Source organism: Elephantulus edwardii, unplaced genomic scaffold (assembly GCF_000299155.1).
Source record: "Elephantulus edwardii isolate Elephantulus edwardi_28Jun2011 unplaced genomic scaffold, EleEdw1.0 scaffold00011, whole genome shotgun sequence".
Lineage (NCBI taxonomy): Eukaryota > Metazoa > Chordata > Mammalia > Macroscelidea > Macroscelididae > Elephantulus > Elephantulus edwardii.
This window is the reverse complement of record NW_006399761.1, coordinates 4,029,103-4,042,193: the sequence shown is the minus strand read 5'-3', so window position 1 is coordinate 4,042,193 and position 13,091 is coordinate 4,029,103. Positions and strand designations below refer to the sequence as shown.

The window sequence follows — 13,091 nt, the reverse complement described above, 5'->3', positions numbered from 1 at the left end:
CTTCTGGTCAGCTGCTACGCCAGGAACAGGTGACCCCCTCACAGCCTCCTCACTTGGAAGACTATCTGGTGACTCCTGATGGTAGAAAACACCACCAGGTTCCTCTCTCTGTGGGTAAGAACTATATGACACTGTTGGTGTCCCAGTCTTCTGACCATTTTGTCCAGAAATAACAGGACCTTTCAGAAGCTGTTCATATGGATAACTATCTGGTAATGTCTGTTTGTAATAAACACCAGCTTTTCCTTCTTGCGGGTACGAACTAACAGGCAATGCGGGGATTCCAGGCTGCTGGTCAGCTGATTCAAGAACACGTTTACTTCTCAGAGCCTCTTCAGTTCGCTGGCTGTCAGTAAATGCCTGTTGGGACAAAGTACTAGGCTGTTCTCTGTGTGACTGGAAACTAGAGGGTACTGTTGGTATGCCCACCTTCTGCTCAGGTTGTCTGGGAACAAATGAACCTTTCTGAGCCTCTTCAGTAACATGACTATTTGGCAATCCCTGTTGGTATAAAACACCAGGCTTTTCTCTGCTTAGGTAGGAACTAGTGGGCACTGTTACCATTCCAGTCTTCTGAGCAGGTGGCATGCCAGGAACAGGTGACATTTTCAGGGCCTGTTCAGTCGGATGACTATCTAGCCACGCCTGCTGGTTAGAAGCACCAGCCTTTTCTCTTTGATAGTAATAATTCTCAAAGACTGGCAGCCTGGTCTTCTGGGCAGGTAGCATGCCAGGAATAGGTGAACTTTGTTGCAGTGCCTCCTCAGTTAGATGGCTATCTGGTAATGCCTGCTGGTAAAGAGAATCAGGCTGTTCTCTTTGTAAAAAACTAGAGAGGACTTTGGGTGTCCCAATCTGGTCAGCTGGCCTCTTTAGCAGCTCTTCAGGAAAATGACTATCTGACAGCTCCTGACGGAATAAAGCACTGGGCTTCCCTCTGTATGAGGATGAGCTGGAGGGAACCGTTTCTATCTCAGTCTTCCAGGCAGCTGGTCCAGGAGCAGCTACAAGGATCTCTTCAGTTAGATCACTGTCTGGCAATGCCTGTGTGTAGCCAAGACTCGCTTTCCCTCTGTGTGTGGAGCGACTCGCGGCTAGCCTTGCTATCTCAGAGCTCTCATCAGCTTGGCCAGCAGACTCTGGATCTTTCAGAGCTTTCTCAGCTAGATAAACATCTGAGAATTCATAGCCATATGAAGCCCTAGGCTTCTGCCTGGATGAGTGGGAGCTATAAGGTACTGGTGGTTTTTCAATCCTTTGCTTTGCCAGCGCAGGGACTGCTGAAACTTCCGGAGTTTGATCACTCAGATGACTGTCTGGCAAAGTCTGGTGGTAGAAAACACTGGTGTGGTCAACCACGGTCTTGTGTTGAGGGGACCTTAAAGTCAACTGAGACAGGGCTTCAGTACGCAAGGGCATATATGATCTAATGTCTGAATCTCGAGAAGAGGCAGTACAGCCTGATTTCAAGGTGCTCTGAGGAATTTCAGCTGTGCCTCCTTGAGCAGTATCTCCTAAAGAAAAGAGATTATACATGTATAGATTTTTTTTTAAATGCTGTATTTTGAATTTCAAAGAATCACCTCTGAACTTAAAAAAAAAAATAAATAGAAAAACCTTTCTCTTGAGTATCAGAAATAAATCCTAAAGAAGTACTTCTTGAAGAAGATAAACATATTCATTGCAAAGCCATTTTAAAAAGCAAACTATAATTTAAATGCTAAAAAGAATAATGGTTAAACGTTAATTTTATAATAGTAAATAGATATAATGGAATGGCACAGAATAATATTATCAGGTCTAGGATTTTATTTTTCCTTAGATGGCACACTTTTTGCAGAAAGTGAAGCTGAGGTGAAGCAAAAAATCTGACTACAGTCTTCAATCTGAGTCACATCTCAACATCAAGAAAACAAAAACCTCTGAATCCTTGTGTGCATCAAACGCTTTTTCCAATAGGGTGAAAAGAAAACCTACTGACGGGGAAAGAACTCTGGAAGGCAGTTTGGCATTTCTTCAAAAACCTGAACACAGAAGCTCCATACGACCCAGCTATTCCACTGCGAGTAATATCCCCCAAGGAAATTAGAATCAAGACACAAATGGATTATTTGTATACCAATGTTCATTGTAGTGTTATTCACAATTGCAGGAACATGGAAACAGTGCAAATGTCCAACCACAATAGAATGGATTGAGAATCATGGTACATTCACATGATGGAATACTACGCAGCACACAGGAGTAACGTTTTAGACAACTACTACATCTCTTGGGAAAGACTAAAGAGCATTATGCTGAGTGAACACAGTCTCATAAGGAAAAATACTACATAAGACCATTATTGTAAAAATAGAAGAATAAAGAGACCTAAGTGGGGGGGAAGGATGGGAGCAGAAGGGTGAGGGTGGACAGAGGGAAATCACAGGTTTGCACCATTTTGGGGATGAAGGGAAGGTATGGGGGGGGAGAAGAAAAATTCTCACTACTAGACCAACAGGCAACATCATCATGAAAGCCAAAGAAAAGACTGAAGTTGTCAATGACTGCAATTTACTTGAATCCATGAATCCATGGTAGCAGTAGTCATGAAATCAAAAGATGTGCTTCACTGGAAAAATCAGCTGTCAGGTACCTCTCTGAAGTCCTAAAGAGCTCCACAGTGACCTTAAAGACGGATCCAAACCATGGTATTTTCATTAGCTTCCTATGAATCTGAAAACTGGACAATGATACTAGAAGGATACTAGAATTGATGCCTTTGAGTTATGGTGCTGGAAAAGAGTACTGAATATTCCAAGGACTGTCAAAAAAAATAAGTCTGTCTTGGACGAAGTGCCACCAGAGTGATTCTTAGAGGCAAGGATGCTAAAACGTCATCTCACATACTCTGGGCATGCTGCCGGGAGGGACAACTCCTTGGACGCCATCATGCTGGGAAAGACAGAAGGTCGGAAAAAATCCGGAAGATGGATTGACAAGGACTATCACAACGGGCTTGAACACGAGGGAGATAGTGAGGGAGGTACAGGCTGGTGATCAAAGGACCCTATGAACTGTGATCAACCTGATGGCACTTAACTAGTTCCATGGAAGCTGGAAGTAAACAACAGAATAATGAAACAGAAGCAAAAAGCTTAAATATCTACAGTAGTGAAAGCTACAGGATCATAAAAGGATATACATGGGTTCCTCTTGCCCTCAAGTCCCGTGAGGGAAGGCATTAAGACAAAGCAACACATGCGTGCTATACCTACTGTGCGCCTTGTCACGGCTGATGAGGCTGAGGGTCCACCACTTTGACAGCAACAATAAGCCTGCTCTTCAGCTGCGAGATGTTACTCCTTCTCTCCAGCTACGTAAACAATCCGGGGAACTTGGGTAGGTTAAAGAATCCCGAGGTTCTTACAACCTTGGTACACTGAAGCAAGATGTGTAGGAGTGAAAACAACAGATTAAAGAGAAAAACTACAGATTCTCCTAACAGACATATATCTGCCCCCCCCCCCCTTAACACACATTCATGTAATTTATGAAGCCTGGAAAATGAAAATTACACTGACAAGTCTGGACTTAATTCTAAATGACATAAGAAACTAGTTTTTATCAAAGCTATACTACAAAAACAGGCTTGAGGCCTCGAACACTAATGGACAAAGACCAGATGATCTGTGGGAGGATATCAAGAATATCAACCATGAAGATTGTGAAAAGTCATTACAAAGACAGAGGACGAAGAAAAGACTGAGATGGATACCGGAAGAGACTGAATACTGACTGCACTAGAAAGCCAAGAAACCAAAGCAAAAGGAAGAAATCAGGAAGGTAATTAAAGGGAATCTGCAAAGGGTTGGAGTTAGAAAATCAAAAGGAACCAAATCATTCTGTATTTCGCCTGCTGAATGAACTGAAAAATTCAAGCCTAGAGTTGCAATACTCAAAGATGCTATGGGCAGAATATTCCATTATCTAGGAAGCATCAAAATAAGATTGAAGGAGTACACAGAATCACTGTACCAAAAAGAAATGGCTGACAGAAAAATTTCATGAAACGACAAATTATTAAGAGGCAATGGTGAGAAAGAAAAAAGTTCAAGTTGCTCTGAAGGCAAAAACAAGGCCTCAGGAATTGAAGGAATAACACTTGACATATTTATCTTTTTAATATTTACTGATTTCACTTTTTTCATTGTTGCACATTTTCTTCCACTTCCTACACTGTCATGCCCCCAGGCCACCCCACAATGCACTCATTATTACAGATGGTTGGCATACATATTATCCCTAATCATATATATTCCTTTTGGAGAGTTTTCTTTCCCTCATCTGTTCTAATGCAGTGTTCATTCTTTACCACTCTTTCCCCATTGTCTCTACAACATCTGTCCTGTAACAGTGATGTTATGCAGTGTTTGTCCTTTTGTGACTGATATATTTCACTCAGCTTAATGTCCTCCAAGCTTCCCCACGTTGTTTGTTTCACGAGTTCACTGTTTTTTTAGCGTTGTGTAATATTCCATTGTGCTAATGTATCCATTTGTTTGTTGATGGGCACTTGGGTTACTTTCATTTCTTTGCTATTGTGAATAACACAGCAGTAAACATGGGTGTGCATATTATCTGTGAGTCATGGCTCTGTTGTTTCTTTTTTTAAAATGAAACGTTTTGTTCATTTTCCATCAACCTTATTTCCACTTTTTAAAAGACAGTTTAAGACTATTCAGTGGTTGTTCTGACCCACTCAGTGGCCTGAGCAGTGGGGGTTGCAGACCAGTCTTCAGTTGCGGGCTGAGCAGCAGTGAATTTAGGACCGGGGCTTCCATTCTCCCCGAAACTCCTCCTTGGTCACAGCCTTTTCAACAGTACCTGCTTGCTCTTCCTTTTCAATCTCTTCCGGATCTTTGTAGAAGTACAAATCAGGCATGACGTCCCACGGGTGCTCTCAGGAGATTGTGCCACACATGCACTGGACTTCGCGGGCCAGCATCCACCACATCAGACCCACGGAGTGAACTCCCTTGTTGTTGCATGGGATAGCAACGTCTACATAGTGCAGAGGAGAATCTGTGTTACTCAGGGCAATGGTGGGCAAGTTAATGTAAGATGCTTCTGTCACAGGCTGGTGGTCAGCCCTGGGATGAGTAACCACCAGACGAGGCTGTCTGGATCTGGCCAGTGAAGGTTCCAGGAGTGAAGCGCCCCAGAAGCAGCAGCAAACGTCAGAACAGCTCTCTGGCCAGTATTTCTAGAAGATATGACACTGACATCAACTGCATTTTCAATGGCAACAATGGTGCGAGCAGCCCAGAGCAACTTCTCCCAGGTCCTCTTCAGGTTTACGATGTAGATGCCATCACTTTTCCTTTTGTAGATGTACTGTTGTTCCATCAGGAAGTCAAGGTTGGTGCCGCCCAAATGCGTTCCAGCTACAAGGAATTTGAGAACATCCTCCTCCTTCATCTGCAGGACATCAAGGGCTCCAGACGTTGTGGAAGTTTCCCCTTTAAGTTATAACAGGAACCAGAACGATGTCGTATGGACCCTTGTGTGGGGAGCAAGGAAAGCATGGCTCTGGTTTCTTTAAGGTATATTTCCAGTAGTGGAATTGCTAGGTCAAATGGTATTTCTATTTCTGACTTCCGCCCCCCACCCCAATTTTTTGAGGTAACTCCAGATCAGTTTCAATAGTGCTTGTACAATTTTATATTCCTACCAGCAGTGAATCAGAGTTCCAATCTCTCCACAACCTCGCCAGCATTGGTGGCTTGCTGCCCCTGTTGAACTCTGCTATTTGTGGCTGGGGTGAGACGGTATCTCATAGTTGTTTTGATTCATATTTCTCTGATAGCTGGGAATTTTGAACATTTCTCTGTGTGTGTGTGCGCGCGCGCGCCATTTGAATGTCTTCTCTAGAGGTCTCTTACATTCTGTGCCCATTTTGTGATTGGTGTTCACCGTTTTCTTGTTGAGGTGGAGTATTTTATAAATTTTAGATATAAATCCCTTATCAGATACATTTTTCCCTAGTCTGTGGGTTTTCTTTTTACACTGTTGGGAGAAATTTTTGTTGAAATCCATAGGTATTTGATTCTTACAAGGTCCCGTTCATCTACTTTATTCTCTCCTTGTAGGCTTTTCATTACTCTTGGAAGATTGGCCATGTTGTGGATTAGGGATTCTAGAGTTGTTTCTCTGATTAATTTTATAGTCTTTGGTTTTACTTCAAGGTGCCTGTTCCACCATGCATAGGTTTTTGTGTATGGTATGAGGTACGAGTCTTGTTAACACGTTGCCACAAATGATGGCAAACGTGTTTCTAAGCACAGTCGTCAATTTCACGAATTTGCGTGTCATCTTCTCTGTATCGTTCCAATTTTAGTATATGTGCTGCCGAAGCGAGCACACGGTCGTCAATTTAAAAGTGTGCGGCAACGTGCTAAGTTTTCTGCACGTGGTTTTCCAATTCTGCCAACACCATTTGTTAAAGAGGCTGTTATTTCCCCACTTAGCTGATTTTTGTCTCCTTGTCAAAAATCAGCTGATCACAGGTAGATGAGCTGATTTCTGGACCCTCAATTTGACTCCACTGATCTGTGTGTCTGTCACTATACCAGTACCACACTGTCCGGACAACTGTGTAGTACGATTTGAATCAGGTAGTGGGATGCCTCTTACTTTCTCTTTTTCAGTATTACTCTGCTTACTGTGGGTCTCTCTGTATAGCAGAGAAATCCAACTAATTTTTGTATGCTGATTTTGTATCCTACTGCTTTGCTGAATTGGTTGACTATGTCCAATAGTTTTCTCGCTGAATCTTTAGGGTTTTTGAAGTATACTATCATATCAACTGTATGGAGAGGTAAGTTTTACCTCCTCTTTTCTAACCTGTATACATCTTACTTCGTCTTGCTTTATCGCTCTTTAATTTTTTTACATTTTTTTATTTTTTTTTTTTGTGTATGTGTGTATACCGTCAAGTGGATCTGATCAGTACAGGAGGAGATTGCCCTCCTTCTCCAGCAGAACATCTAGTGGATTCGAAGCATGTACCTCTGGGATTGCAGTGCAGCTTCTTACCACTAAGCCACCAGAGCTCCCTTCTCATTAATATTTTTAATACCATATTGAAAAGAGGAGCAAATAGTGGACATTCTTGCCTAGGTCTTGTTCGCAAGGAGAATGCCTTTAATCTCTCTCCATTGAGAAAAATGTTGGTTCTTGGTTTTGCATATATACTTTTCACTACATTGAGGAAATTCTCCTCTATTCCTATTTTGTTGAGTGCTTTAATCAGGAAGAGTTGCTGGATTTTGTCGAAGGCCTTTTCTGCATCAATTAACAGAACCATGTGGTTCTTGTTTTTGCTGTTAATGTGATAAAGTACATTGCTTGTTTTTCCATCCTTGCATTCTTGTTATGAATCCAACTTGGTCATTATTTTTAAATTTTTAATGTACTGTTGGATTCTATTAGCCAGGATTTTACTGAGGACTTTTATCTATATTCATGAGAGATACTGACCTAAAGTTTTGTATTTTGGTGGTGTCTTTACGTGACTTTGGTATGAGTTTGGGAGTATTCTGTCTTTTTCTATTTTCTGAAATACTTTATATAGAATTGGTGACAGCTCTTCTCTGAATGCATGATAAAATTCATCAGTAAAACCCCCTGGGTTCAGGGGGGTTTTTTCAGTTGGAAGTTGTCTTACGATCTGTTCCATTTCTTCTTTTGTAATGGATCTGTTCAGGTGTTCTACTTCAATCTGTGTCATTTTGGGTAGGTTTTAAGTTTCTAAGTATTGGTACATTTCCTCTAGGTTTCCATATTTGGGTATAGCCTTACATAATGTTCTACTGTTAACCTTTTAATTTCAGGTGGTTCTTTTGTGTTGTCGCCTCTTTCATCTCTTATTCAAGTTATCTGTCTTTTTTTTTCTTTTCCATTATTAACTTTACTAGTGGTCTGCTAAGTTTATTGACCTTTTTGAAGAACCAACTCCTGGTCTTATTAATAATTTCAATTGTTTTTCTGTTTTCTATTCCATTTATTTCTGCCCTAATTTTAAGAACCTTCTATCTCATAAAGACTTTTAGGGTTTTTGGCTGTTCTTTTTCTACTCGTTGGTGATGCTGGTTTAAATAATCAATTATCATTTTAAATTATCTTCTGATGTGCTGGCTTACTGCTTTGAATTGACCTCTACGTTCTGCTTTTGCGGTATCCCAGAGATTTTGTTGTGTTTTCATTCTCAAGCGTTTCAAGAAACTTTTTAATGTCTTTTTTTACCCTTCTATTACATAATCATTTTCAAGAAAGACATTGTTCAGCTTCCAAGTGTATGGTTTTTTTCTCCTTTGTCGTCTTGTTGATTTCTAATTCTGTAGCACTAATTTCTTTTTTTTATTATTATTAAATTTTATTAGTTTTAATGAACATTTACAGGGATTTTGGGTTTTCATTCCTTCATTGTTGCACTGCTTTCTCTACCCTCCTCCCCAGTTCGTTCTTCTTCCCCCCCATGTCTATTTTAATTGTCCAATTGCCACAAGTGCTTGTCAAAGCCAGTTCTGATTAATCTCCTTTGTCAGTGTGTCCTTTGTAGCACTAATTTCTAATTTTGTGGTCTGAGAATCTTGTCTGTATTATTTCTATGTTGTTTAGTATATTGAGGCTTACTTTGTGACCCAAAATACCTTTGTATGACAACAATCTGGAACTAGGGGTGCATTGCAGGGAGGGTTGAGGGAGGTCGGGGCGGGAAAAGAAAATGGGAATAAAAAAGTGGTGGTTTTTTTGTTTTGGTTTTTTTTTTAATAAAAGATCTTTTTTGCTCTGAAGGAAGCAGAAATAAACAAAGCCCCAAGAATTGATGGAATACCAATTGACGTATTTCAACAAACTGGAATGCTCACCAGGTTTTGACAAGAAATTTGGAGGACAATTACCTGGCCAACTGACTGGAAGAGATCTCTATTTATTCCCATTAAAAAAAAACAAAACAAAACAAAAAAAAGGGTGATCCAACAAAGTTCTGGAAATTATTGAACAATTATCACTAATATCACATGCAAGTAAAATGCTGAAGATTATCTAAAAATGTGAACAATACATCACCAGGAAACCACCAGAAATACAAGCTGGGTTTAGAAGAGGCCATGGCTCTAGGGACATCATTGTCAATGTCAGATGGATCTTGGCTGAAAGCAGAGAGTACCAGAGACATTTGGCTGTGTGGATAAGAACAAATTGTGGCTTATCTTGAGCAGAATGGCAACCTTTGGACAGTTGACTGTGCTCATGAAAAACTTAGACTAGGAAGTAGTCATCAGAACAGAGCAAGGAAATACTGCATAATTCAAAATCAAGAAGGAAGTGCATCTTTTCTCCATACCTTTTCAATCTATATGTGGAACAAATCATTTGGGAGGCTGAACTTTATGAGAAGAAATGTGGCATCAGGATTGGAGGAAGCCTCATTAACAATTTGCTTTATGCAAATGACACAACCTTGTTTGCCAAAACTAAGGAAGAACTGAAGTGTTTGCTGCAGAAGGTCAAAGGACTGTAGTCTTCAATATGGATTGCCCCTCAACATCAAGAAAACAAAATGTCTCACCATCGGGCCAACTGGCAGCGCCATGAGAAATGGAGAAGAGACTGTTAACAATTTCAGTCTGCTCAGATCTACTCTTGGCATCAGCCGTTATGAAAGCAAACGAGAAGCTGCTCTGGGAAAGTGTGCTGTCAGGGACATCTCCAGAGTGCTGAAGACAAATGATGTCAATCTACAGACCAAGGTGTGCTTGATCCAAGCTATGGTCTCTGCAATTACTTGTCATGCGTCAGAGAGTTGGACAATGACTAAGGATGACAAAAGAATTGATGACATTTGAGTTGTGGTGCTGGAGAAAAGTACGGAACATACTACCAAGGACTGCCAAGAGTATAAACAGGTCTGTCCTGGAGACAATGAAATCAGGCTGCTCCTTGGAGGCAAAAGTTTTAAAACTCTGTCTTAACATGCTTTGGGCATAATGCCAGGAGGGACCAGTCCTTGGAGAAAGACATCATGCTTGGAAGGATGGGGGGTCAGCACAGGAGAGGAAGACCTTGGCTGACACAGTAACTGGGGTAATGGAAGCAAGTGTGTCAGAGACAGTGAGATTAGTTCTGCATAGGGCAGGGTTCAGAGCTACTGTACACAGGGTTGCTATGAGTCCCAGTCAACTCAAAAGCACATAGCAACAATATTACAAATAAGGAGTTCTGGTGGCCTAGTGGTAAGCTGCATTGCAATCCCAAAGGCAAGTGGCTGGAACCCACCACCTGCTCTTCAGTAGAAGTCTGAGTAATCTCCTCTCCTGCTATTAACTGCCTCTGAAAACCCACTGGAGGGTCTGTTAATGAGCTAGTTCCACCTTGAAATCACACAGTAACAACATCCTACAAAAAGATCTATATTTTCAGCAATACATAAGATGGATTCAAGGTAAATGGGAGGGGAATTTGCAAGTCTTAGCAGCACTAGCAAACTCAACCTCCTGTATTAACAGAAATATTAAATATATTAATATAGTATTTCTATGTATCGGTGGAAAGTGAATCACTGTGATATAAAGGACAGGATTTGACAGGGGAAGCACATATTCATTTGTTCATTCAAACACTCAGTGTTTACTATGTGCCAGGTACAGATGGATAGAGGTGACAAAACAATGAAAACACAGACACACAAATCCCAGCTTCACAGAGTAAATATTCTATTATATTCAGAGTAAATATTCTGACCATACTACATTGGGAAAAGGCACAGGTGGTGGAAGACACAGCTGATAGAAAGAGCACATGTACTTAACATGTAAGTAAAAGGATAAGCCCCAAATCCACAGGCCTGCGTGGTAACTCCATCTGATAATGTTCATTTTCATTTGATACAATCTTTCTTCAACACTGAAACAACGTGTTGTGTCAGGAAGCATCTTCTGATGTGGCACTGTCTAGTAGAGCTTAAAAAACTGGCTTTCATCCAATCACTTCTGCACCTTTTGTTTTATAACTACAATCTATCAATGTGATTTATTAAAACATCTCATCAAATCTTCACCTTGCCTTTCTAGTCAACTCACCCGTCATACACTAAACTCTGTTCCTCTCCCCCTAACGTCAACCCTCTGGGATGGTTTCTACTTGTGAAACATTTCTTGGCTTTTTAAAAAATTTTTTTCCCTAGTCAGTCAGTCAGTCAGTCATGTATATCCCTTTCCACATTGTTGTTGTTGATCGCCTTCGAGTCAAGTGCGACTCACAGCAACCCCATGAACAAAAGGCCTGATGGTCCTCTATAACTATTGACATTTATCAAAGTTCATAGAGTTTCTGGAGGCATGTTATTTAGGAAGTGGATGCCACTCCTGCTTCCAAACCTGTCATAGTTTATTACTACTGTTTGTTATGTGCCACTGAGTCACCTGCAATGCATAGCGACCCTATGTCCAGCAAGATCTGAACCCTTTCCTGTCCTGACCCAGTCTCATTAATTCTGACACACCAACCCCCATCATCCGATTTACTGTATCAATCCATTTCATCTAGGGTCTCCCTCTCCTGCACTGTCTGTTCACCTTTCTGAGCATGATGTCCTTCTCCAAGGACCGATCTCTCCTGGCCACGTGCCCAAAATAAGTGAGGTGGAGCTTCAAAATCCTAGCCTACAAAGAGAGACTTGGTTTCACCCTCTCCAAGACAGAACTATTTGTTTTCTTACCAATCCATGGTATGTTCAAGACTCTTCTCCAGCACCACAACTCGCAGGCATCAATTCTTCTTCTGACATCCCTAGTCATTGTTCAACTTTCTGAAGCATAACAAGTAATTGAGAATACCATGGCCTGGATTAGGTGTACCTCTGTATCTAGACTAACATTGTAGCTTTTCAGTACTCTGGAGAGGTCCATGACAGCAGATTTTCCCAAAGCAATTTGTCTTCTGATTTCCTGACTGCTGGTGTTAATTAAGAGTGTTGACTGTGAATCCAAGCAAACTGGAATTGATAGCAACCTCAATCTCTTTGACTAGGCATTTGACTTGTGTGGATCACAATAAATTGTGGCTAGTCTTGAAGAAAATGGGAATCTCAGAACATCTGATCATGCTTATATGAAACTTATACTTGGACCAAGAAGCAGTCCTCAGAACAGAGCAAGGAAACACTGCATGGTTCCCCATCAGGTAAGAAGTGAGTCAAGGGTGCAACCTTTTCAATCTGTATATAAAACAGATCATTCGGGAAGCAAGGCTTTATGAGGAGTGTGGCATCAAGATTGGAGGAAGACTTATACCTGTGGTATGCAGATGATACAACCTTGCTTGAGGACCTGAAGCACTTGCGGCAAAAGGTGAAGGACTGTAGTCTTTAATACGGATTGAAGCTCAACATCAAGAAGAAAAGATTCTCACCTCTGGGCCAACTGGTAGCATCATGATAAATGAAGAGGAGACTGAGGTTCCATATTTATTGACTACAATACATACACAGTCTGATCATCCCTTCATTTTACACGGTTCTTCCCCACACCTAGTCTAGTAAAGTGCTTACTGACTGCATTCATTCTGTACGCTCCTCTTCCTTCCCCATAACCATATGTGATTGATTCTTTCTACAAGTAAACTGTTCTCTAGTTTTTGTTGTGTTCTGTTGTGTTGTTTTTTGTTTTTCTTTTGTGTTTTTTTTTTAATATATATGTAGCAGTGGTCTTCTGTGGAACTTGTCCTTTTGTGAATGACTTATTTTACTCAGTATAATGTCCTCTAAACTCATCCATACTGTGTGGTGCTTCATGAATTCTTCCTTTGCCTTTAATGCCACATACGATTCCATTGTGTGAATGTACCAGTTCCTCTACCCTTTTTTTTTTTTTACAATAAGTAAAAATAGATTTATTAGAAAATAATAGATGGGACAGGACTACCAACATGGAAAGGAAATGTGGAGGAGGCCTCTACCCATTCTTTTGTTGACGGTGCTTGGACGGTGTCCATCTTTTTGCTATTGTGAATAGTGTTGCAATAAATATATCTGTGCTGCAGCTCTT

At 40.9% G+C, this 13,091-nt stretch overlaps 1 protein-coding gene across 1 annotated transcript in view; it reads right to left on the bottom strand.

The window, feature by feature from the left end:
* ALMS1 (Alstrom syndrome 1) overlaps positions 1-13,091 on the bottom strand; it is a 147,444-nt gene that overhangs the window by 72,732 nt on the left and 61,621 nt on the right. Inside the window, exon 10 of the mRNA XM_006881006.1 lies at positions 430-1,378. Within this exon, the coding sequence (XP_006881068.1) occupies positions 430-1,378 (949 nt within the window). The remainder of the gene's footprint in view (positions 1-429; positions 1,379-13,091) is intronic.